This window comes from Bombus pascuorum, chromosome 17 (genome assembly GCF_905332965.1).
Source record: "Bombus pascuorum chromosome 17, iyBomPasc1.1, whole genome shotgun sequence".
In the NCBI taxonomy this organism is placed as follows: domain Eukaryota; kingdom Metazoa; phylum Arthropoda; class Insecta; order Hymenoptera; family Apidae; genus Bombus; species Bombus pascuorum.
In genome coordinates, this window is record NC_083504.1 from 836,084 (window position 1) to 863,446 (window position 27,363).

The following is a 27,363-nucleotide window of genomic DNA, read 5'->3' on the forward strand; positions in this document are numbered from 1 at the left end:
TACTACTACTCGGTATCTTTAATTTACCTCCACCTTGAGCGTAAGAAACACCCAATACACCTCATAAAAGATATAACTTAAAAAAAACGAAGCTGGCTCCCGCTGGGGGTAGCCACCCACATGCTATATTTATTTTATTTTATTTTTTTTATTTACCAATGAGATATAACACTTTACCAAATGTCCTTTAGGACAAATTGTAAAAAACAAAATAAAATAAAAAAAAAAACCTTGAGCGTTAATCTCGTTCAAAGTTCGTGATATCAACCGATCAGTTGCAACCTAATTGATCGCCACTTAATTGAGACTCTAATATGGCATCCCGCTGAGGTTAGGTTAGGGGTTAGGTTGAGGTTTACGAGGATGTCCTTTATTTCTGCGAGCAAGTGATGCTCGGGAAGGAACGGGCAGAGAGGGATAGAGAAAACTCTCACCCTTGTAGGGTAACGCAGTGGAGAAGGATGGCGGTCAGGCGACCGAGAGCCGCTTCCCCTCCGTCCCAACGGGCCACAACTAGAAGAAGGGGGGATGGCGCTAGGGGCAATGGTCCCCTCTAGCGCCAAAGTCGATAGGTAGGAGAATTTTGGACTGGCTTGAACGAACGAGCGGACGCGCGAGGGTGTGCGCTGGAGCAGATAATTCGCAAGAGGTCCCCGGAGCACTCCTGCCAGACGCGTAGAATGGCAATCGTGGAGTTAGAGTTTTTTTAAAGAGAAAGGTTGGAGTTAGGTTAAGAACCCGCTATAAATCTTAGAATTTCTATACCTATTTCAAACGAACAAATAATCATTATCCTAACAGTCCCTAAATCTATCATCTACTACGGGAAGATACGGAAAATCTGCTTTTCTCACGAACGGTACTCACGGGCGATTAGCATCCTTCCTCAACCACCAACCTAGAGATTAACCAATTAACAGCGACGTCAATTTCCTTAACTTTCCTAATGAAGATTTTCCTCGACGAATCCGATGATCTCGTATCTTTAGACATACCCCATCATAGTTTTCCTCCGTAGTATTATCGTGACGGAAAGTCAGTTGATAGTTGAAAGTTTTTCTTTTCTTTTTTTTTTTAGTTTATTTTGGTTTTTTTTTTCAATTTGTCCTGAAGTACATTTTGTAATGCATTTGCATTTGCTTATGGGTGTCCTTGGGTTTGTTGCACACTTTTGCTGATTACGAAGAAAGCACATGTGCCCCGCGAAACAGCTGGTTTTTCCCAAGAACAAGGACACCCATGAGTCACATCTGCAGGAGACTTTCTCCTCGTGTTTTGTTTATTAACATGGGCTATAACCGTTACCCTCACTTTTCTACCGAAAAGTGTAAACAACGAATCCGCGTCCTTAGTTCAGAAAGGGTACACCCACATCGAGCTTTCCGCCTAAATAGTACGAGATGAGTCAGTCACTGCTCTTACACTCGTCGGACAGTCAAGTACTTTACTACTAGTAGACTACAGTTATTCAACAACAAACACCCTTATTATCCCAAAAGAAATAAGGGGATCGCCCTGCTCGCGGTGTCGATTCGTATAATCGTAACGGGAATTTACGACACCCGTTGACGCGCCACAACGCGATCGCGTCTCCGAAGAGACTAACGAAGATACACTATACTTTAGTTTTTCTTCAGCACATATCACGAGCTATCCACCTCATACATTTCGAAATAGGTAGGAAAATCAATAGTACAATGATAAATATATGATTTTAAAAGCTTTTAAATTCCTTACATACTTAGAATTAATCAACTGGCTTAGTATATAAAAGAGTGTACTTATGTCGCATGTTATAAATGCAACTGCGTTCGTTACAACAATTCCAATTCCAAGGAATTTCTCTCGAAGATCGCGGTGAAGAATTTGCTTTGTTAAATTATTACTGGTATACTTCGTCAACTTGTGGTATATCGATACAACTTGTCAACCATCACTTAATAGCTTCTCACTAATAAAAACAATTCGTAACTATTTAATAAAGAGCAGTATATTCTTAGTTATTTTAATTTACTTAATGACGTTTAAAAATACGAATATGTTTAAAAATTATAATGTAAATACGTATATTTCATTTCATGTTTTACTAATATATCTCTAATTTAGATTAAATATCTGAAACTTGAAAGAAACTTTTAAAACTTTCAATACATCGCATACGTTTCAAATTTAGTGCATAGTTCTTAGGTTAGATTACCTTCGCTAAGATTAATCTTAGTATATGGATTTAATGCATCATACAATAACCTCTTTTTGTCAGAAAATTTTTGAAATTATCTATATAACCATAATCTTATTACGTGGTGGATATATTATATTTGATGGACTATATTTTAATTTTATTTTATATTACTATTGATAGATTAGTAAGTAGAAAGATTACATATATGCACTGTTACATAGTACGAATAAGCATACAATTTTTTATATTTCGCCTGTAACAGCAATTTGTAATTCTGTAATTGTCTTCACATAATACTTAAAATTCGCATTTTAAAATCATAATGAACAATATGTTCATTCTGAAAATATTTGTTAAAATACTAGATTTTCTTAAAGAAATCATGTTTGTTGATGTACGCATATACACGTATGCACCTTAGAGTTTAAATTCTTATAGTTATCTGGTTTGAAAATGTTCAGTTTATCAGTTTGTAAAATGTAAGAAAATTTTTACGGCATTTGGTATTTCAATTTCTCGTGTGCATTGCATAGAAACGAAGCCTCGCTGCCTCAACCAATCAAGAATCGGCTAGGCTCACTTTTGGCGGGATACCGCTATTCTACTGTCGAAGAGCGAGACGTCAAGATCTGTTGCCGTTCGAAGCGTATAATCTGAATTTCTTAGTACTTCAGTTGCTGTTAATTACATTTCATACATTACTATTAGGTTTGCTGAATTAATATCTACCTATTTAGTTATTTATTAGATACTATTAACAAAAGCTTATATAACCTTTCGAACTTCTTCCGTTTTCCATCATTGATAGTTTGTTTGATCGTTTTCATTACCAGTAGATTGTATCATAAACTTTTAAAACAGAATATAAGTTCGACTATTATTTCACTTTAATATAATTTGTTCTAATTTCGTACGTTTATGTAAACGTTTAAATACGTTTATTTATATCTTTGACTTTTTTTTTGTACAGTTCATTGATTAATTGCAAAAATGAATAATGGAATAATTAGCATTCTATTCCATGCTTTTTCATACAGTAACGTTTAGTAACGTTTGATTTATGATATACACATTTATATGACAATCATATATAATATATTTAAAACGTAATATAATATAACGTAATACTATATAATGGAATACTATATAACCTAATACAATAAAACTTAATACTATATAACATCATAATATATAACATACTATATAACGAGATACATTATAACGTGATGTAATATAACACAATACGATATAACGTAATACATTAGAACGTAATACTCTATAAACTAACATATTATAACGTAATACATTATAAGGTAATAATTTACATCTCTTCTTACTTAACAGAGGCTCGACCAGCGCATGCGTGGCGTAGAGAGGGTGTTCCATCGGTCCAACGGGTGTCAAGCTGGAGAGTAGCTGAGGCCGTTGAGACTCTCAAACCACTTCTATATTCACGGAGGTCTGGCCGAAGACATTGCCCGCGAGGGAGGGCCGCTGCATCCGGAGAATGGAACGCTCCCACCAGCGACCAAAATGGCGCATCGAAGATGAAGACAGCGACATGCTCCAGGCAATGGCAATTGTCGCAGCCTGGAACAGGGACGCCCGTAGAGAGAAGACAAGCGTGACGAAGGAGGTGAAGAACCTTCGCCGAGACACGAACACGGCATGTGATACGTCGATGCCGCGCTCCGTGCCTGATATTAGAGAGAATCCGTACTGGTGGACCTCAAAGATCACAAATCTAAGGACGAGCTGCAATCGGGCCCGCAGGCGGTTACAGAGAGCCCGCGGTCGGCGGCATCCTGACGAGGAAGAGATCGCCCTCCGCTGCGAGGTATATAAACGGGAGCGATACGCCTTACGGCAGGAAATCAAGAGAGTTAAAGCCCAATACGGAAACTATGCGGACCCCTTCCAGTCAGATGAGTCCGTCTGGTAGATGCGTGAAAATCGTAATATTATATAACGTAATATAATATAACGTAATACTATATAAGGTAATACAATATAATATAATACATTATAACGTAATATAATATAACGTAATATAATATAACGTAATATATTATAACGTAATATAATACAACGTAGTACAATATAACGTAATACAATATAACGTTGTATATTATAACATAGTATAATATTACGTAATACTGTATAACGTAATACATTATAAAATAATATAATATAAAGTAATACATTGTAAAGTATTATAATGTAATACGAACTATCATCATTTTATATTGCTCTAATTATAACTATTACAGTCTGTTAAATCCTAACTGGTTACTCAAAATTTTCCCAATTTTCCTCATTCTATCGTTTCTAATGAATAATAATTTCTAATGAAATAAAGTAGGCGACTATTTTTCAATTGTATCTTGACTAACCAGCAAGTTTTGAACGAATTATAGATTATAATGAGAATCAATTATTTCACGTAATTGAACGACGCTGAATCCTTTCTACATAAAAAAAATCGTAGCAAGAGAGAATTCCAAGTTTTGACATACTCGCCATTATTCAATCCACCATTGATAGGGGCAGTTTTTTTCTTTCATTATATATATTTTTTTTTAACCAAAGCATAAAACAATTATAAGACGTTAATAATCTAGTCTGTCTGAATTTTTGGATCCTGATGCAATGGATTACTGAGCAAGGACGAATGCCTCCATCAGAAACATGGCATTGCTAGTGTGTTTTCTTTTCTTTCTTTTTTCGTTTTTTATTTTGTTTACGACAATTCGTCGAGATTCGTCTTAACACGACAACCATCGATACCACAGGACTGCTCCTGAGATTTTCCCACGTTACCTCATTGTATTTATTACCCCGTATAGGTTTCGTTTTATCCCTTCCGCCATTCTCCTTATTTTACTTCTTCTTCTTCCCTCTTAATCCCACGGTGTACGTATATTGTGAGAAGACGAAGATCTTTTGAGAGATTGATCTAACAACATTCACTGAATCGAATCACACGTCTGGTTTTTCGATTTCAAAATTGAAAATAATCGTCACCTGGTCGCGATGATCCCTGTTTCACCATCTTCGTTCGAGATAAAAAGGAACCAACGCGAAGTGTATTCGTGTCGAATACCATCATGTTACCTCGATCAATCATTGTGCTATATTTATGTAAGTTGTGCAAAATAAGTTATTTGTATAGTTTACTTTAAACCTCATTTCGAGTCAGTCTACTCCTCGCTGCCTTTTGTAACAACTTTCGATCATCTTTCATTCAATAAAAATAAATAAATAGGATAGCAACCTTTTTGATCTTTTTTTTTAAGCATTGTGTACAAAATCTCTGTTATACATGTAGAAGGTTGCTGAACGTATATTATCATAGGCTGATATAATTGCGTTTTGCATGCATAACGTATGCAATAATTGACCATAATCCAGTGCCCCAAATGGCCTCGCATAAACGCAGTGCTCGACTCTCCATGCTACCGATGCTCCAATGGAAAGGGAAATTTTGATAGCACACCATGTGACCAACGTACAGCAGTAAACCATTCATACCTACGAATAATCGAATATAATCGTTTTTACATTTATTGCAAAAGAGTGTGAAACAGTAAACAGGTTGCGCGCCAACTTGAATTTTTCTTAATACTATCTTTTAACAATCTAATAAAACGTTTATTGCCGCTGTTTCAAATTTATATATAAGTTATAGTACATTTGAATCGTTAATTAGAAAAATAGCTATTTGATATCTGCTAGCTAGTAAGATACTAACTGCTTTGAGAAGTGTATCGAAAACGATAATGGTTTAGAAAACTACGTTTTTCTCAGTAGCATTAATTCTTCAAACAGGTCTTAAATCGATTTGGCGCGAAACCTGTTTGGTGGTTGTGTAATCTCGTGAAAGTCATACCAGGAATACGAAAAGGTCCACCGTTCCAAACCTTGACGACATCTACGAGCAAGTAACAAGCAGAAAGGAAAGCCAAGGAAAAAGACGTGGTTACGAATACGAATGACAGTGACCTGCATATATAATAGCAAATAAATACGGTTTTATAATGTAATTGATACGACGTTGTCCTTTTTTGGAAACGTACCATAATTTTTTGTTGACGGGAATTACGTTGGTAAAATGAAGAACGCATCCTACGCAACCGAAGAATGCAGCCCATGCTAACCATCTGACTACACGTTCTTTCCAGTCTTTGTAAGTCATCATGATTATGCCAGCGTGTAGGCCAAGAAAGACTTGGAATGCCGCTGTGAGGGTACCTTGATAAACATAGTATTTTAAAAATAATTACTTAGAAATGTCGAAAAGAAAGATATCGAATGAATAATATTCATTTCCACGTGAAGTATGTTATTATGGAACTCTCTGAAAAGTAAAATTGGAAAAAAGTTAAAAATTCTTCCTAATAAATTTAAATAAATTTGTGCAGTGTGCAAGTTGTGCAGTGGAAAAGAAAAGTTAAGATAACAATTGAAAATCCGCCGAATAAATTTTCACAATACTTTAATGGAAGACAGTGTACCCAGAATTCCTTCAGGATCGTACGGTCCAGACTTATAAACCGTAGCTGAATGGTGCAAATGAGCTTCTTTAAGTATCATTCTATCAATGTAGCCTGCTGCACCGCCCACACAGTCAAAGTATTTCGCGTCGTCGTGAAGACCACCGGGACCAAGATATCCACTAAGAATAATCACTTTTGATGCATTCGTAAAAACACAATTGTCATTCATTAAATCATACGTACATACGTGGGGCATCCTGGAACGTTTAAGCAGAATGTTATGACGCAATGAACGACCACAATCACGAGCATCACGCACCATTGAGGAAGAAGTAGAAGAAAATCTTGCACTTCTCGTAACATTGGAGACTATGAATGAAAATGAAATATTTTGTAAATCAATGTTTCCGAGAAGATATATAAAAATATTTGATACTTCTACAGGGAGATACATACAGAAAATGTTCATTTATAAGTATGTATACATAAAAGATATAACTTAGAAAAAACGAAGCTGGCACCCCGCTGGGGGTAGCCACCCACATGCTACATTTATTTTTATTTTATTTTTTTTTCTTCACCAATAAGATATAACACTTTACCAAATGTCCATAAGGACAAATTGTAAAATAACCAAAATAAAATAAAAAAAAAATAAGTATGTATACACTTACTTGTATCTTGCTTGGTCTCCTTGACATTAAAAGGAAATATAACAGAGCGACAACGAAATAAGTTATACCGAATCGTTGCAGAACACCGAATATGCGAATGGTTTCAAGCTGGCCACCTGTGCTCACCGTATTCAGAGACAACCCGATTAGAAATAAAAGTATGCTCCTCTGCCATATAAAAAGTAAAATATAAATAAATTAAGATTGAAATACAAAGTAAAAATTTTAATTTGCATAAATTCGATATTTCCCACTACAACTGTTTGAATGCAAATTACATTCTACCAGTTTTTCTCTGCAACTGTTTGAATGCAAATTACATCCTATATTTTCCTCTGTAACTGTTTCAATACAAACTAAATTTTATATTTATCCGTGAAATTGTTATCAATTACTTTGACGATTCCGTATAATATCTGGTGTTTCGGTGTCATGCGCTTCATCTGACTGGACATCGCTATGGGGATACACACGCCCATGATCCATATAAAACAAGGGAACAACAAATCTCCCAAAAGTAATCCATTCCAAGTCGCATGACCAAGAGTCCTATAACCACCCGATCCATCGTTCACGAATATCATCAACAACGTACTGGCCCTATAACATTAAACTTTTCTTAAATACTATAATATTTTGTAGAGAGCGATTTTATTAAAAGAAAAATAAATAGAATAGAAACATTTACCCCCGCACCGTGTCAATCGCCTTCACCCGACGTTTCGCGGGTTGTTTCATCGCGCCATCATCCGCCTGACTTTTCATATATTTCTTCCTGCATACGTGCCATAGTGATTTCAAGCCAGACAGACCAAATAGAACGAGTAACAATACTCCAAAAATAACAAGAAGCTCTGAAAAAATTACACTTCTATCAACAAGATCGTTAAACACTATTTTGCTTAATCTCTTCTATAATCAAGTTACTATCGTACATCTTAATAAATTCAGTCAGATATAACATGACTGTTATCTACAAGCATTCGGTAAATATTTATAATCATCGAACGAATCTGATATTGCGATACAAATAAATAAGATCTGGATAAAGTCTAAACACAGATTTATACATATAACAATTACTGATTATTTTTCAATTTTAATTAGAAATTCTATTTGATGCAGGGAGCCTTGCCTGTATAAGGATAAGTTGGCGCGTTCAGAACCTTTATGTCGCAGCTTCGATTTACTATAGAAAGTTCGTACACACCGAACTGTCCAAGGTTCGGAGTCAGCTCACAGATCACGTTGCTGAAATGTGAAAAAAATGTAAATCGTATAAAGCTGGACGGCGGTAACTTTAAGACACGTTGAATCGTGATACTTCTTTCGGTCAACCAAATGTACCTGGCATTTTTAGCTGATATAAATTCGTTGGGATCCTTGGCATCCAATACTCTCAAGCTCGTGGATCGAATAGTATCAATCGTTACGCTGGAAGTCCAATTTACTACGATCTGCTTAATCCTAGTATATGGACACTGTAACGAGATTATTCTCTGTGGTATGACTACATTTTTATAGAGAAAAATATATGTCTAGATTAAAGAAGTTGATTAATTTCAAAATTCCAACATTAAGATGTTATCGAATTAACTGCATTTATTAATTCATCCTGTATACCACAAGTATCACACCAATAAATTATTTCACTCGTGTAACGGTACGACATAATAAATCGAAAATGAAGAAGGATTCGAGAAATAGATCTCGATTAAAGAAGTTGATTAATTTCAAAATTCGAACATTAAAAGGTTATCGAACTAACTGCATTTATTAATTCATCCTGTATACCACAAGTACCAATAAATTATTTCTTTCGTGTAACGGTACGACATAATAAATCGAAAATGAAAAAGGATTCGAGAAATAGATCTCGATTAAAGAAGTTGATTAATTTCAAAATTCGAGCATTAAAAGGTTATCGAACTAACTGCATTTATTAATTCATCCTGTATACCACAAGTATCACACCAATAAATTATTTCACTCGTGTAACGTTACGACATAATAAATCGAAAATGAAAAAGGATTCGAAGAATGAAAGAAAAAGAAAACTAATCCTCAACGCTCAAGTGTGCATCTCAAGCATCGCCGATGCGCGGCGCTCTACTTTTTAAAATCTGACAGTTAACACTTTACTGACCACTAGCGGTTCAACAGTATACGCATGTCCGACTGACAGCTTAGGCGCAGATTCTCCCTGGAGCCGGCTCTGTTTCGGTTTAGACTCTCCAACACCATTCTTTTCGTTCATTGCGAACGGTAAGTTTTTCAAATTGCTATAAAACTGTGGAAGCTTACAAAGCAACGCAACTGACGCAACTGAGCAAGGTATCTTAGTACTAAATAACAAATTACTGCTCTAATAATGAGAAAGATTGTCGGCGACAAAAAGCTGATTAACAGGGTATCGGTCGGTAAGCATCGGTGACAAAAAACCTATTAATCGACTATCAGTCGGTAAAGTGTTAAAAACTTACTAGTATGATGAGAATAAGTTGGAGTTGGCGGTTGGTATTCACAATTGAAAGTCGAAGCGTTAAGGGTTAACTTCTTCGTCTGTATCGTAAAAAATATATTACTGAACGGTGGATTTTTATGCAAATTCATATTTTGCTAAGCGCAATTAGGAAAGTGGAACCCCAATACCAACTTTTTTCATTCTGTAAATATTATGACGATTAATTTACTATAAATGTTTTCCATGTGTTCGCGTATTTAAATTTATAAATGTATAAACTTAACTTCAAATTTAACCTGTGACTCCAATCAACATTTGAGCGCATTCTTGGAATATTCGTAGAAAACGGTATCGCACAGAACCAGGCAAAAGTATGCAAAGCACGAAAAAACATAAAAAGAGCATGTCCTTGCGTGACTCACCAGCGCGCAATCCGCGGAAAGCAAGTAGAGCCAGGCGTTCGAATCTTCTGTGCGTAAGTTGATACAAGCCTCGTCGTATCCAAGGGTGTCCTGGTCACAGATCCACTCGTCCATTGTCTCCATGTCACGCTGAACAGAGAATAAACGCTGGATAAAGAACAACTCGTGGTGCACGCTTCGAAAGTCGCGCGAGGAATCACGGCTGATGGCTAGATTTAACACGCATCCTTAATTTGGGAGAAATGTTTACAACACGTTCCATATACGGTGACCGGGAAAGTGGAACGCTAAAAACCGAATTTTTACCATGAGTTCTTCTGCCATTTATGGTATGATAATAAAGTATCTAGATGAAATAAAAATGTTCTTACGCGGCACAAGAAGGAAAATATTTGAATTTTTCGCTTGAATCCTTGAAATTTGAATTTTTTGATTAATTTCTTGACGAGTCAAAAAAAAAAAATTATTTCCGAACTATAATTTGATATCTATGTACATAAGATCGTTACTTTAAACTCGTTGATATCGCAGAAATTTAATCTAAGAAGGATCGATATTCTATGGATAAAGAGCTTTTAGTGGATGAAATTCACCGCTGTCTTTCGCCTAATATTGCATCGTTATGAAATAACCGACACGCTATTAAGTAATTTCTAGAGTACGTTTAAATACATTCATAAATATACTTCGTTTAAAGAAAGAGAGAAAAATAAGAAATTAATAGATAAAATACCTGGTATGTTCTTCAGAATCACAAGTAGATGCGCATTACAAATGCTAAGACCTTAAGGAGGAAAAATGTCGAGCAGTCGTCACGGGACGAAAAACAAAGAACAATCGGTGCTTCTCAGCGCAAAATAGTTAATACAAGGTATATAATAAGCTAACTGGATAATTCGCAATAACGATCGCCGCTCTAACGGTATGTTACCACATATGCGTATGTATATCGACGTTCGGTCAGCAAATGTTTCCACGATCAAATATTGCGCGGCCGCGGTTTAATCAGCGCGAGTTGGAACGAGAGTGGTGCGACAGCTTTTTAATATCGCGCCGTGTGGTGGCGAACAGACAGCCGGCTCGAGTCGTCACGAATCACGTGGGTGCATCGACTGACATTTCACCTGGCATTCAGCAGGAATTTTACCTGGCCACTAACCGAGCCATCGCGATCTCCTGCATACAGTATCGGCCGCCTTGAAACAGACTTTTTATCCGACGGACTTTGGAACGTGTTTACCGAGCATCGTTCAACGCCTTATGGTCTGCGAGATCGATGTAATTCTTGTTCGTAACAGATGTTCCATGTAACGGAACTTCTTGTAGGATATTTTATGAAATTCTATGATCGGTGCAACTGAGTAGCGGTTTTTAGTACTTTCTAATACGGTTCGATTGAAATTGAAATAATTTGGCGCTATGCGAGAAGACACAATACGAAAAATCGATTTATACGCAGAGCAGATTTTCTCTTCCTGGCTTCTGCTTTTTTCAGCTGAGTTTAACGGGATCGAATGAAAAAATGTATAGCGAAACGTGAACATCATTCTGGAATCATACAATCGGAGATAGGTAACCTTGGACAGGTGAAAATCGACATGCACATTGACCTGAATTGGAGAACTCGATAAAAGGGACTTGAAACGTATGAAAATCGATAAAGCCTTAGCATGCGATGAACTTAAATTGAATGAAATCATTGAGGTCACTTGATTCCTATACTATTATCAGGAATATTATTTGAAGTATAGGTACAAGTATTTATTCGTGTTATCACAATTGCTGATAAATTTAATTGATTAATTGATAGATATATCAATAATAATACAATCGCGGATGAGATATAAGATGGAACATGCACTCAATATTCGATGTATAACGGTCGCGGGGAGATGCGATCACGAAAAAACCTGCTATTTCGCTGGACAAACATCCGCTTTCTCCGTAATTAGTAAGAGTGTGCAATAAACCTAAGGACTGTTCTTAGGACCATCCATAAACCGAAAATACCTGTATGAATAGAGATTAAGCTAAAAAGATTCGGTTTATGGTGGTCTCTTGGGTTTAATGCGGGTCAGTGTAACGAGGTGTAGGCCTTGGCGGCCAGACCGTGAGGGATGTCGCATGGGCCATCTCGCGCGACGTAACAGTATTTATCGAGTGACTTTCACAAAATAATTATGGTTGAAATAATATATAAATCTACATTTCTTAACACATAGTAAGGAAAACAAGAAGCCTTTCCTGTTTATGATCTAAAATATTCTATGTATAATGAGAATAAAGATGAGTATTTCTTCGAAAGTAATGATCTCGCTGAAGGCAGTTACAGTTACAACGTTATAAGATAATGACTTGAAAATAATTAAATCCTCATACTATCTACTCACAGGGGTTCCACAAGGAAGCGTCCTAGAACCCATACTATACACATTATACACGGCCAACATTCCAACAACTACCAATAGCAAAATACTGACATTCGCGGACGACACAGCTGTGCTAGTCAGGCACACTAACCCTGTAACAGCAGCCACAATGCTACAAGAGCACATCACAAAAATAGAAAAGTGGCTACAAGACAAACAAATTAAAGCCAACCCTAACAAATGCAACCACGTCACATTCACATTGAGAAAACAGATAACACCAAACATCTTCCTGAACGGCACGCAAATAACACAAACAAGGCAAGTCAAATACCTTGGACTTCACATAGATACACACTTCACATGGAAACAGCATATCAAATCAATAATAGACAAAATACAGACAGCAAGGAGACAAATGCACTGGTTAACAAGCCGAAAATCCAAACTAAGCACAGAAAACAAACTGAAAATATATAAAATAATCATAAAACCGATCTGGACATACGGAATTCCACTATGGGGAACAACAGCAATGAGTCATATAAACAAAATAGAAACAATCCAAGCCAAAATCCTTAGAACAATGGTAAACGCCCCGTGGTACGTTAGAAACGAGGACATACGGAAAGACCTGGGAATACCAACGGTCAAGGAGGAGATTACCAGATTCGCAAAAAGATACAGAGAAAGAATAGAAACACACCCGAACCAGCTGGCAGCGGAAACGAACAACACAACAAACATCGCAAGAAGACTAAAAAGGAAACACCCAATAGACCTCATAAAAGATATAACTTAGCAAACACGAAGTTGGCACCCCGCTAGGGGTAGCCACCCACATGCTATATTTATTTTTATTTCATTTTTTTTTTTATTACCAATGAGATATAACACTTACCAAATGCCCTTCAGGCAAATTGTAAAAACCAAAATAAACTAAAGAAAAAAAAAAAAAAAACACTTACCAACCCAATAGTACAAGATTCCTCTTGTATCTATCCTATTCGTGGTTGGCGGAGAATTTCTAGAAAAAGAAAGTTGGCTTGTTGCTGCATCGATAGCTGGTTATGGGATGTTTGAAGAGTTTTTGTAAAATTCTTGAGTGGGAAAAAATAAGAAAGGTTAAAAGCCTGACGCTGCTGGGGGTGTCTCTGGTCTTCGTCTCGTTCAACATTTACGTCTGGCTTAAAGCCATCCGTTCTTAAATAATGGTTGAAAAAATAATCCTGGTTAAGTAGCGATTCGACACGACACAACATACGATTAACAGATTCAAGGATAAGCCAAAATACAATATAGATATAATTGAAAGGAAAGATACTGCTTATAAGCGGATGGTGGTTTTAAATTCTTATTTGCTTTTTATAACACTATCTCTGCGCATTTCCATATCTGTGGAAAATTCCCTAGCCTGAAGATAAAAATCTTACTCCTTTGTCCGGAATTTCTTTTAATACTTTTGCTGTTATTATATCGTATTCAGGTCTTTTCTGTTGTTGTCTTTTTTTTTTTTTGTTTTTAATTACTGCTTTCTTTTATCATTTTTGCTTAAGATTTGTTACTTGTTAATGCAATCGATATTTGGTTCTTGTGCATTTAAAAATTTTTAGAATCCATTTATATTATTATTTGCTTTACAGCATGTCTGGTGATAATTAGAAAAAATAATTTTTTTGCAGCTCCTTCCTTACAATCCAACATTTGTAGCTTGCCGGATGATTATTTTTGCAATTTGCACAGATTACCTTTTTTATTTTTTTACATATGAGCAATTAATCGAGAGATACATATCTGAACATTTGACACGAGTCCGTAATTTATTACAATAATTTTTCGTGCGTCCATGTCGTTCACACACTGTGGAATATTATTGTTAGCTCTTGGCGTTTCTACTTTTATGAACGTATCACATACCACATTGGTATCATAAATTTCCTTGTTGTTTTTGTCTTATTCAAGTTCAGAGAGAAACATTGACAATGGTATTAATGCGACACTTTTGCTGAAGTAAATTATGTTGTATAGCTTGTGTCTCCTTTCCAACAGATTTATTTTGATATATTCTATGTTAAGTTTTGGGTGTTTAATTTACTTATAATTCTCAATGAGAATTGATTGTAAAAAATCTATCAAATAAAAAAAAAGTTTTGGGTGTAATTCTTTTATTATCACCTGAAACCTTTTTCTATCTTTGTTTAGTAGGTATAATAATTTACATTTTTATTTTTTAGAATTTTTCTTACTATCCTGTATGCGTCCGAATCGAGTTCTTGTATTTCATTTTATCTTCAAATTATTTCATTATATGTTTTTTAGTTCCTATATGTAGTTTTAATGTTTCCTCGTTTAATTTAATTTACATTACATTTAATGTATAGTTTTTGATATAAAAGTAGAATGATTTTGTAAATTCTCATCACTAAGGTTTTGTAATGTTATACATCTGTTTGGCCTTTACGGATCTTTTAACCAGTTGTTATTGCTTTTCATGCTAATTAGTCTTATTTTCGTACGTGAATTTTCCAAATCCACTTTTATTCCACTTTTCCTTTTTAGTTTGGCTAGCTTCCATTGTACATTGATAACTTTTTCATTTCCGTTTGGCACCTAATAAAGAATTAAAAGTGTGTTGCAAAACGTGTTTTTTCCTAAACAAGTCAAAGTTGTTTGACTAATATTTTTGAATTTGATAAATTTACAAATTTATATCTCTTCTTAACATTTAACGCTCCAAGTGTGCCTCTCAAACACAGAGTAAGAATAGAAACACACCCGAACCAGCTAGCAGCTGAAACGTGCAACACAACAAACATCGTAAGAAGACTAAAAAGGAAACACCCAATAGACCTCATAAAAGATAATTTAGAAAAAAAACGAAGCTGGCACCCCGCTGGGGGTAGCCACCCACATGCTATATTTATTTTTATTTTATTTTTTTTTCACCAATAAGATATAACACTTTACTAAATGTCCATAAGGACAAATTGTAAAAAAACCAAAATAAAATAAAAAAAAATACTATCTACTCCTTGCATATCTATTTATTTAGCAACTGTTACTTTTATTAGAAGTGATACATAAAAATGAACTAGAAAATTTTTATTACATAACATAACATAACAACGTAAAATCGTATCAAAAGATCGACAAAAATTGATATTATTTTTTATTTCATTTACATTTGTTATCTATTATCAAATGTTTTGTACAGATTATTGCAACATAAAATATAAAAACTTCAAGTATTTATAGTACTTAATGTTACGTCCCGCGCCTTTCTGCATAAAACAGAATCCATCCCTCGAGTAAGATGGACGTCAATGTCTAAATATCTCCATTGCATACCTTCGATATTCCTAACCCATTTACATCCAAGCGCGGATTAATCCACGCGCTGCGACTTCTTCTTTTTATTTCCATTTTAATCTAAATAATTTCTTTTTAAATAAATAATTTTTACTTTTTTCCTCTATCATAAAGAATGTAGGATGCGATGTTTGCGAATGTAATATTATCTACCAATCGTTTTCAACAGTAAATTTTCGATAAACTCCATGAAAAATTCGGATATCGTTTACTGCACCTACGACCGACCGCGCGCGGTAATAGGAATCAGTCCTCTTAAGTAGGGTTATAATGCAAATGGGCTAAGGACCCATCATAAGTTTTAGCATTTTGTACGGTTAAGGTCCTCAAGACCATCCAAATATGTTTTAAGTTGAAGCGGTCATTAGGGTTATTGTTCATTCCGGGAAAGTATGGGTAATGTGGTTTTCCTCGCGTTTGGTACCTCTTCCGAGCGACCTCCCTTTGGGGGCGGCTAGTACTCTCCCTTACCCATCAACCTTTCTTCTTACCCAATTAGCAGCGATGACCGTTGCCCCCTCTTTCCTAACAAGAATTGTCATCAACGAATCCACTTAGCCCTTACCCTTAGACACACCCATCGCTAGTTTTCCTCCGGGGCATCATCGTTGCCGAATTTCACTTGCTTTGCATTTTCTGATCAGTTACCATCTTCACTTGTATCGCGTAGGACGTTCAGTTAATGTTTAACTTATTTTCTATCAGTCGACGTCTTAAGTGATATCTCCAAAAGATATATTCTACGAGAAGAAGTTGTTGGAATAAAAAGTGACACAGCAGTGAATCTCATAGTGTCACGTGACTCCACCGTTATCATCAACGTAGCAACTCCAAACAACCAGAGGATCAACCTCGGGAAGGAAACATCTTTCGCTGCACAGTAACGAGCAACGCCGTTACTTATAGCCGGAACAACGTCAATATCGCAATTACAAGATGAGCTCGTTAAGCTTGAATGCTAGACAAGAAGAGCGCATTAAACAGTTGGCACGGAAAGCAGAAGTGATGAAGAGAAAATTTGAAGCACTTCGAACGGCTTTCAATAAGCATGAGTGGGACAGATTTATAATCGACATTAAAGATTATTTTGGTGACATAAAAAAAGAACATACGATTTTCAGGCAAAATCAATCCGAATTGGACGATAGTGAAACAATGCAGAAATATATTGAATATATTCGTAATATAAACATGTATATATGGCAGACAGTCAGAAGTGGTGAATTAAATTCGCAGGGCTTATCGGGCGCCCGGGAAACATCGGAAACAAGACGCGATCAAACGGCTAAACATTTAAAAGGTCTGTTTGACATACCTCCTTTGCAGCGAACATCATATGTAGATTTACGATCTTATGCAATAAAGATAGAAACTCACTATAACGCCTTGCAAGTGCTCGAACAACCGATCGCAGATACAATACTACTGTATTTATTCACGTCCAAGTTAGATCGCGAGACCAGGTTAAAATGGGAGGAAATGACAGAAAACACACCCTTCCCAACAGTCGCAGAACTTCTAACATTTTTAAAGGAGCGCTGTGATATATTAAAATCTAAAGAATCAACACGTCACACACGAGTGCACCCATACATCACGTCGCAGGTTCCCGTATCTTGTGCTATTTGCCGTGAACCAATTGGAATTTTGAGATACAGTACCCTCATGCCAAGAACTGCCAGAGAACGCTTCATAGCCGTCAATGAGGCATCAGCGTCCATCAACGTAGTTCGGCATCATGCCGCCGGATTCTGTCGTACGTGCGGGCGACACCACTCGTTGCATAGAAGCTTGAATCAATAATTGAGACATCACTAGCGGCCTAACATCCATTCGATCTCTGACACCTTTCTGGCCACCTTTCTCGACACCTCTCTTAACACTTCCACGTATCCGAAGAGTTGCATTAAAACACAATTGAGGCATCATCAACACGATAATCTTCAAGCCCATCACCCAGGCAGAGGAGACAATGAGAAATGAAGAGACAATTTGCGAAATTATGTATATAATATATATAACTTATCAATAAACATATTTCAAAATTACCCTGTTGCATATTGCATGATGTATATATATGATCTTCCACTCGTTGTTACAATTCAATTACACTATTTGTTATGTCGCGTGAGATGGTCCGTGCGACGTCCCTTTCGGTCTGGCCGCCAAGGTCTATCCCTCGTTACCCTGACCTGCAAGAAACATTAACGTGCTTAAAACATTGGATACTCAAATTTTTAGTAGGAAATTAAAAGATAAAGTAATAAAAAAGATGAAAAGAATGTTATTACCATCGTATACATTTTTAAAAGGAACTTGGAATACTTCATCAGTTTATCATTGGGATACTTTCAGCTGAAAACAAGAATTGGGATACTTCATGTGAAGCTGACTGTCCAAACCACAGCGATCATTTTGTAAGCATAAAACTGTGTCTCCCATATTTTCGACTTTAATAGTTTGCAGATAGCGAAGTAACATTCCAAGGAGATAGCGACTAGTATCCAAACACTGATAGACACTGACACAACTGGAATGAAAAATAAACATAGCTTTTATGGATTGGTGGTACAGATTCTAAGTGAAATTCTAAGTGGTAAATAGGAATCAATTTTATTTATGATATTAAAGATATAACGTCACAAATAAGGATTACATAAATCTTCAAATAATTACATCTATTCATATTAATAGATTGCAGATATTTATGCCAATTCATATTTTTATAAACATAATTGAAGATCACAGAGGGAAATTATTATAAATTACATTTCCACTTTTTATGGAAAAATAATTTTATAATTTTATTACACTTCTGACCACTCACAAAGTTTCCTCTTTATCTGGTTTCAGATTTAAGTACCTACAAATTTTTGCCAGCCCTTTGAATATTTCAAAGATACTATTGGGTTTAGAATATTATATAATATCACACTGTTTATATAATAATATACATAGACTGGTTTCTCCAGAGTTATAGATTTGGACCTAATTATTTCCATTTTGAATATTTCACATTAAAATACATACATCCTTTTAATCACTAAGTAACATTAAAATCATAAAAGCAGTAAAACTGGATTTATCTTTTTTTTTCTATGGTTTTCAACTGAAAGAGAAGAATCTAGGCAGAAATTTATTTTGGAAATTTATTTTAAAAGGATAATATAGAGGCAAAGGATAATAGATAGCAGAATATTAAGAATCTCACTTTATAATACTATATGATTAACAAACTATAGATATGTATACAATTTTATATTCTGATATACAAAACTGAAGAAACAAGTTTCAATTGAGGACTTATTTCATCTATTATATATTGTAACAATTATAAAACTGAACTTATGATTCCAATTGAGTGGTGTATAACCTATTGGTAGTTATGGCTATAAGTCATTAATTAAAAAAACATCTTATGTTGTATATTTTATATATTTTTGCATATATTACATATATGCATCCAATGCTTTTTATATATAGCCAAATAAGCATGGTAAAATTGAATACCGTACATAGCATTCGATAGGTCCCTCAAAGAAAATCCTTTCTTCTGCAGTGTAGTATCAATTCACTTCCTTTCTTAATAAACAGTTACAGGATTAAGCGTAATTTACAATTTGTGCTTCATGTTGAGAATTGTGGACCTTAGTCCCCAAAATAAATGTATAAGAACACTCACACTACACGTAGAAATGATATTAAAATAGTTTCATATTTTTTTAATATGTGATTTACAAGATATTCGTAGATAGACACTACACGCGTCTTAGCACTCTTTTTCTCTCGCCATATTTTTCATTACCATATATACGCACAGCTGCATTCTTTTGTTTACCACACGTTACGCACGCACGTACTCCCACACACACTCATACTTATATATGCGTGTCACTACTATGCGGTTAATACTGTGTAGCACACAAAATTACATATATCTTAATAATACGTGTTGGTTTATTAAACAGACGAGTGATAAAATTGTAATAATCAGTATATATTAAAATCACTTTAAATACAAGTACAGGGATAGTATCTGCCGGTCGTAATCGTCGCTCGCTCAATGTTACTGTTCAACTCTACGCTCGCTATTCGACTGTGTGTCTCGCTATAATGACTGTCCTAGAGCAGGATAAATTATAAAATAAATAGAGGATATTTTATTTAATGATGTACATTGTCCTACATGTCTGTCAGTTTCCTCAGAAATTTTAGCATTTTTCTTTTATATATATATAAATACCTGAAAATTCACGATCTATGTATAAAATAAAATTTCGTTCAAAATTATGTAGAGCTGCAATAGTTCCGATAGTTCACTTAAAGATTACCTAAGGCAGTCACATATCATTTATAGTATACATACGTATAGCAGTATACATATACGTACACCCTTTAATTCCTATGGGCTGCGTAATCCTATTTCTTTACTAAATCTTCGGTAATTCTAAAGACCCATAAATTGTTTATCGTTGATACTGAACAGAAATTGTACGAAATATTGTTCCAGGAAAAAAGATCCTTCGTTCTATGATAATACAAAATTTTAACTTTGGTAATGTTCATTTGTGAGAACAATAAAAAACATATTCATTGAAACCTGGATATTAGGACTGTTACAATACTTTATATGCCATAATTTCCATACGTAACATACAGAGCAGTACACAGACAACAAGAAATTATTTAGAGAATTTAAAAGCTTTTTTTCTAAAAGCTTTTGTGTTTGTTTCTTTATAGAATACAATTTTATACAAATTATAATTTTGGTGAAGCAGACATAGTGTACGTGCGACTTTTACCTACAAATGCTTACACACGAACCTCCGATATGTTAAAAGGGTAATGCGTCAATTACCGTCAAGTAAACACGTGAAAAGTATTATGCTGCGAGTAGAAATATTAATTTATTAAACACGAACGAAAATGTAACAAATCTCATTCAATTTCTAGTAAAATTAAATATTTTTAAAGATTTAGTAAATCCTTTTATACATTTTATTGACGTATATGTCAAAACGTGAAACTTAAACACTTTCGAAGGTTTAGCATCTTCGGAATTACCTATTACGGGTAATTATACGCCGCCAAAACTTTCGGTTAGTCGGTAGCCAGATATGTCAAAATATCTATCATTGTTTTCTATCACGACCACGGTAGCGCTATTTCGCAGGTAATTGAACAAAGGCGAATCCTCTCTCTATCACCATTAGCAAATATTCCCTCCCTCTGTCACTACCACCCAAATAGCCGAAACTAATTAGAATTATATACACACCTGTATTACACTGTATTTTCTGTCAATTAGAAATAGTTTATTTTTTCCTCCAATGCACATATCTTGCACACTTCGCAAAAGAAATTCTCGCCAATACAGTTAACATCTCTAAACCCTAATATTATTTTATAGATATAGTATTCTGTTACATTGTTATCATTTGTTACAATTTCATTAACGCGTAATCTTTTCATCCTGTAAGGTATGAGAACACACGACATTTCATAAACATTGTTCGGCTGAAATTATGCATACATAACAATAACGTATACGCGTACGTATAGTAAAAATTACCCAAAAACTATATATTCAACGAAAAATCAAACTTAATGTAATTTTTTACATGGAGCTACAGAATGTATTTAACCATATTTGAAAATGGCACTGAGAAATACTACACAGTTGTCTCCCTACAATAACATACTAGGAAAATCAATCTGAAATGTACTGCCGCCTTCAAACATGCTCTAAATAAATTCTTATTACAGAGTGTTAATTAGCGTGAGACTATCCCTCGTTACCTGGCCGCTGTCACGTAAAATTATGCAAAAGAACAACAAAAAAGAATAAAAAAAAAGAAACTTTATTTTTCTTCTAACACTTGGTTTTACAATCTACTTCCGAGCTCTAAGCGTGACCTTTTAAGACTGAAGCTCTTATGATTTTTTACTTTCGATCGGATCCGATCGCTTTCTTTTGTTATCCCTCAACATCCCCATCGTCCACGCATTTGCCAGGCGTCCGCGGCCGTTGCCACGCGCTCTTTCTTCTAGAGCCTTCGGTGGAAGGACCGTTGGGATGTTGATGGTTCATTAGGCACTTCAGCGATATACATTGTCGCCGAGTGCCGCCACATCTTTATCTCCGATTTTAAAGTGAGCCGGTCGTGACATACCCCCCTGGTTAGATTGATCTTGGTCCTCTAAGATCTTAGTAGAATGGAATTATTTAAATGTAGATCGAAGGATATGTTTACCCCCTTTTTTTTTTTAGGGATCATTATGAATTGGTTTTCTGCATGTAATGGTACAAAAGTTATTTCGTTAATCTTAAATATAGCAATTTTACAATATTTGTTAGTGTTCGGGAAGCTAACAATTTCAGAGGCGTAATCATGTTGTAGTTTTCGATCGTGAATTGGTTGGGTTTGTTTACAAAGCGTAATTCCTATCCCGTGAATTCAAGGCATCTAATTAAGGGTATTATTACTAGTGCTAGGGTCAGCATTATCCTGAAAAAAGTACGCTTTCAGTCGGTTACCATGTATCTTTTTCTTAGCATTGTCGATAGAAATAATGTAATAAGGAGTTTTCACATCGTTAATCCTGTAAGGTCCTAACCATTCAATGTGCAACTTATCTCTTTTATGGTCGTTGTGAATTAAAACAAAGTCTCCTTTTCTAAACACGGTCTGAGTTTTAACAATCTTTCTTTCTTGGTCTCGCTTGTATCGTTGCTTATTCTGAATAAGCGTTTTGTGAGCTGTTTCCCAATATTTATTCAGTTGTTTTTGCCAAAGTGAGTACATATCATCATAGGTAAGTGTGGGGAATTTAGATATTGCGGAAGGTAAGTTAGCTTTTCGCCCAAAGGTCAATTCAAAGGGAGAGAATCCTGTTTCCTTCATGTTTCGCGGTGTTGTACCCTAAACAAATGAAATTAAGTACTTCGTCCCATTCTTTGTCATTGTCGTGTAATGCAGTACGAATTAAATCTTTAACTGAGGCATGCGTTCTTTCGAGAGATCCGTTACTCTGTGGGTGAAATGAAGTTGTTTTGATGTGTTTGATTTTAAAAGCTTCTTCAAATTTCGTCATTAAATCGCTAACAAAATTTTGTCCCTGGTCTGTTAGGATCGTTTTTGGTGCCGAAAATATGTAAATATAGTGTTCAATGAGCGCATTAATTATGGATTCAGTTCGTTGCGTTTTAAGGGGAACTAATATCAGATATTTCGTAAGTTCATCGTGAATTGAAAGTATGTATTGGTTTCCGCGTTTGGTTTTCGTCATCGGTCCTATGATGTCCATAGCGATTTTGTCGTTAGGGTTAAGTGGCGTGTCTGAGATTTGTGGGGATTCTTTGGGCCTGATACGTGTTAGTTTCTCCTTTTGACATGTGTCGCATGTTTTCACAAAGTTTTCTACTCTTTCTAAAAGTCCGGAAATTTTGAATTTATCCTTGATCCGTTGATACGTTTTTTGTATCCCTAAATGTCCTACGGTGTCGTTATGGTTTTCCTTTATTGCTTGTAGAGTATTTCGTTTTCGTCTAGTTTTAAGATGGGATTAGGTGCATAAGTAATTTTCTTGTACGTGTCGTTAAAATATATTAGCATGAGTTTAATCTGCGTTTTCTCTAATTCAGTGAAATCGTTATTTCCTATGCCGATTTTTGTTGTATCTTTAAGAATTTTGTAAAGTCTTCTGATCCAAAGTGTCTCGTCGTATTCTCCTAAGTCGTTTCGAGTTAATTGGTAAAATGTTTGGTCATTCGGTTTAATTTCTAAGAGTTTCGGATTTTCGTTGTTCTCTTTCCATGCGTTGAATGAATTAGTGTGATCAATTACTAGGTCGAGGTTAACTACTTCGTCGCGAGTTACCGCGTGAACTCTGGATAAAGCATCTGCAGCTGTGTTATCTTTACCTTTTGTATATTCGATTTCATAGTCATATTCTTCGAGTTTAAGTCTCCAACGGATCAGTCTGCTAGAAGGGTCTTTGCAATTGTGCAACCACTTAAGAGCTTGGTGGTCGGTTCGAATAATGAAGCGTCGTCCTAACAAGTATTGTCTTAATCTTTTCACGGCCCATACGATGGCTAGAAGTTCTTTTTCTGTCGTGGTATAGTTTCGTTCGGGTGGATTCAGTGTTCTTGAAATGTAACAACAAGGATAACCGTCCTGTGACAGTATTGCTCCTAGTCCTTCGTTACTTGCGTCGGTAGTTAAGGTAAAGGTTTTGTTAAAGTCTGGATAAGCTAATATTGGGAAATTACAGAGTTTGTCTTTTAAAGTATCAAAGCTAGTCTGGTGTTTGTCAGTCCAATGAAATGGTGTGTCCTTTTTTGTTAAGTCTGTAAGGCTTTTCGCGATTTTGGAAAAGTTTCGAATGAATTTGCGGTAATAACCTGCTAAACCTAAGAATGATTTCACGTCCGTGGCATTGCGGGGTAATCGAAAGTTTTTTACAGCGTCTAATTTCTTGGGGTTTGGTTTAACTCCTTCGGATGAAACTACATGGCCTAAGTATTCTAGTTCCGGTTTTACGAATTCACATTTGTCCGATTGCAATTTAAGTCCTAATTCTCTGAGTCTCTGAAATACTATCGCGAGGTTTTCGTTATGTTCTTGAATCGTTTCTCCGAATATCACTATGTCGTCCAAATAAACAAAGCAGTATTTTCCTACAAGTCCAGTCAAGGCTCTGTCCATTAATCTTTGAAAGGTAGCGGGTGCGTTTTTAAGTCCGAATGGCATTCGATTGAACTGAAAATGCCCTTGCGGTGTCGAAAAAGCGGTATATTTTTTAGATTTCTCGTTCATTGGAATTTGGTGGAATCCTGAGGATAAATCAAGTGCCGAAAAGAATTTTGCGTTTCCTAATTGTGTTAAAATGTCGTCTATATCGGGTAAAGGGTAAGCGTCTTGTTCTGTGAGTTCATTTAGTTTCCTGAAATCGATAACTATCCTCCATTTCTGTTTTCCTGAGGCGTCTAATTTTTTTGGAACTACCCATACCGGAGAGTTATAAGGAGATTCGGATTCTTCTATAATATTTTTCTTCAACATGTCTCCTATTTGTCGCGAAATCTCGTCACGGTGACATTCCGGTGGTCTATACGATCGTGTGTTAATGATTTTGTCTTTAGTTAACGAAATTGTGTGCTGAGTTAAATTAGTACAGGGCAAAAGATCGGTTTCTAAATTAAAGATGTCAATATAATGGAAAATAATCTTTTCGATGGATTCACGGATTGGTTTTTCAATGTGATCTGTTCTCACTAGGCTTTTTAGTTTTGATACGTTGGAAAAGTCATGAGAATTTTGAATATTGCTAGAAATTTCAATGTTTTGCTCACCAGTGTTGATAAAACATACTTTAGTTGGTTTGCCTTCCAGATAGATTGTTTGAACTCTGTTTTCTCCAGGAGTTAAGTGTATTGGTTTCTGAAATAAAATGGTTTTGTCGTTTAGTCGGATTTTGTCATTGGATATTGAATAGTTATACTTCTCTAAACATGGTAGCCCAATGATTCCATCTTCGATAATAGGGAAGTTGTTCGGTACTATGTGAAAAATGTGATTTTGTCCAAAAATTCGTTTCGTTACGTATTCGTTAGTTTCGTATTTGTCTCGTCCCATAGAAAATTTTTGTTTAGGCCCTATTTGTATCGCGTTGACAGTTTTGTTACGTTTCACCAGGTTTATGCCTGCTCCTGTGTCGACCAGAAATACTCGCTCTTCGGTTCGGGTTGACAAAGGTATTGCGAGTAGTCTTCCCGTGGCGATGTTGACTCGTATGTCTCGTACGGTTCGTCCATCTCCTGGTTCGATGTTGTTCCTTGTATTTCGTCCCTTTCCTGGACTGCCTGAATCCTTGCGGGTGGTCGATCGCGCTGGCTCGGTGGTAGAAAATTTTGACACTTGTTGGCAATATGTCCCAGCTTTCCGCACTTGAAGCACTTCATCTGCGCGCGTTCAGCAGGTGGTCTATTTTCTATTTGGTTAAATGTAGCAGGTTTCTGAGCTGCTGGCGTGTTAGGCGATCTTGATGGTACATTAGATCGTCTTACCTGCATTGGCTGGTTGTTTGCGCGATTACTAGCGGAAGGTAACCGATTACATGACCAATTAGGTTGTCGTTCTTCTCGCAAGTAGCGTTCTACATCGGCTGCCTTTTTTTCAGCTTCCGGAAGATTCAAGGGTTCACTGCTTAATAATATTCGCCCTATGTCGCGTCTGAGTCCCTTTAGGAACACACGAACAGTCTTCTTCGTGATTTCTTCGGTCATAATTTTACGTGTCAGTGGTTGTGGGTACTCATTGGTTATTGCGTACAGCAAACGGTTGAGTATTCTTCTAAACCGAATATTAAAACTTTGCACTGATTCCTCGCGCCCCTGTCTCAACTCTCGTAATTGTTCTTGGTACTCATCCGAAGTCACTTGTGCTGCTAAGTTATTTCTCAGTGCGTCGTACAGATCACTGTAACACTCAATAGGAATGTTGCGAATACTTTGGGCTGCTTTTCCCACGATTTTTTCCACTTTTATTGCTTTTAGCAACAGATCTTGCTCCATACAGCGATCCTTCATACTTCTCACTTCTTTGATGAAGTCTTCAACTCCTACATCATCATCTCCGTTGAGCGTTGGGATGTAGCGTATTGCATCCTTAGCTCGTAGAGTGGGAGAAGCGGGCGGAAAATAGCCTCTTTCTTCCACCTCGGGTTGTTCGATGTTGAGGTGAACAGGTGGGATGTCTGGAGCTGCTAACCCTGACAGTTTGCGTGCTTCTGCCATATTCCCGGTGCGACTGATTGCTGTCGACGCACTTTCATTGTCTTCGGTGATAATGGAAGCAAAGTCATCGGTCGCAGGGGATCCGAACCCAGTCCGTAGCGCTGCGACGGTTTTCCCGAGATTCTCGATTTCTGCTGTCCTGTGTCTGTTCTCTTCGTCATTTTGCATAGACAAACGTAACATTTCCTCTCGTAAAAGGGCAATATTCTCATTCTGTTTTTGAATACTGTCCCATATTGCTCGCAACATTGGGTCAGTTGAGGTTGAAGTTTGAGATTCGGTTGCCTTAGACATTATTGCGCTGATTTCACTTTTATTGTCACTTCGCTTGGTTCGTGATAGTTACTTTGTTGTTGCGGATGACCGTAGTCCCAAATAATTCTATCTTTCGTAGATGATGAATGTCTTTTGGTTTCCGAACAAACACTTTTCACTATCCTGGCAGGATCGCCAAAACGTCACGTAAAATTATGCAAAAGAACAAGAAAAAAGAATAAAAAAAAAAAGAAACTTTATTTTTCTTCTAACACTTGGTTTTACAATCTACTTCCGAGCTCTAAGCGTGACCTTTTAAGACTGAAGCTCT

The 27,363-nt window shown here is 36.1% G+C and overlaps 2 protein-coding genes and 1 long non-coding RNA gene across 4 annotated transcripts in view; 1 reads left to right on the forward strand and 2 right to left on the reverse strand.

Annotated features, from left to right (window-relative positions):
- The window catches only part of LOC132915421 (large ribosomal subunit protein eL39), a 206,073-nt gene that overhangs the window by 150,077 nt on the left and 28,633 nt on the right, over positions 1 to 27,363 (reverse strand). The window lies entirely within an intron of this gene.
- Positions 5,343 to 11,266, reverse strand: LOC132915552 (heparan-alpha-glucosaminide N-acetyltransferase-like). The gene is made up of 12 exons (XM_060975421.1): positions 11,170 to 11,266; positions 10,239 to 10,367; positions 8,700 to 8,833; positions 8,488 to 8,603; positions 8,041 to 8,206; positions 7,748 to 7,952; positions 7,353 to 7,520; positions 6,926 to 7,047; positions 6,697 to 6,857; positions 6,259 to 6,433; positions 6,072 to 6,184; positions 5,343 to 5,713 (listed from the first exon to the last, which is right to left on the reverse strand). The coding sequence occupies exons 2-12, from the start codon at positions 10,359 to 10,361 to the stop codon at positions 5,532 to 5,534; spliced, it is 1,665 nt and encodes a 554-aa protein (XP_060831404.1). The 5' UTR covers positions 10,362 to 10,367; positions 11,170 to 11,266; the 3' UTR covers positions 5,343 to 5,531.
- Positions 11,419 to 11,876, forward strand: LOC132915553 (uncharacterized). The gene is made up of 2 exons (XR_009659897.1): positions 11,419 to 11,560; positions 11,734 to 11,876. It is a non-coding gene; the product is annotated as an uncharacterized LOC132915553 (long non-coding RNA).

Excerpts from the sequence above, each read along its gene's own strand:
- LOC132915552 (XM_060975421.1), bottom strand. The coding sequence starts at position 10,361 with ATGGAGACAATGGACGAGTGGATCTGTGACCAGGACACCCTTGGATAC. Across the intron at positions 8,834-10,238 it reads TTTCCGCGGATTGCGCGCTG|TGTCCATATACTAGGATTAA; the intron begins GTGAGTCACGCA and ends ATCTCGTTACAG. Across the intron at positions 6,434-6,696 it reads CGATCCTGAAGGAATTCTGG|GTACCCTCACAGCGGCATTC; the intron begins GTACACTGTCTT and ends ATGTTTATCAAG.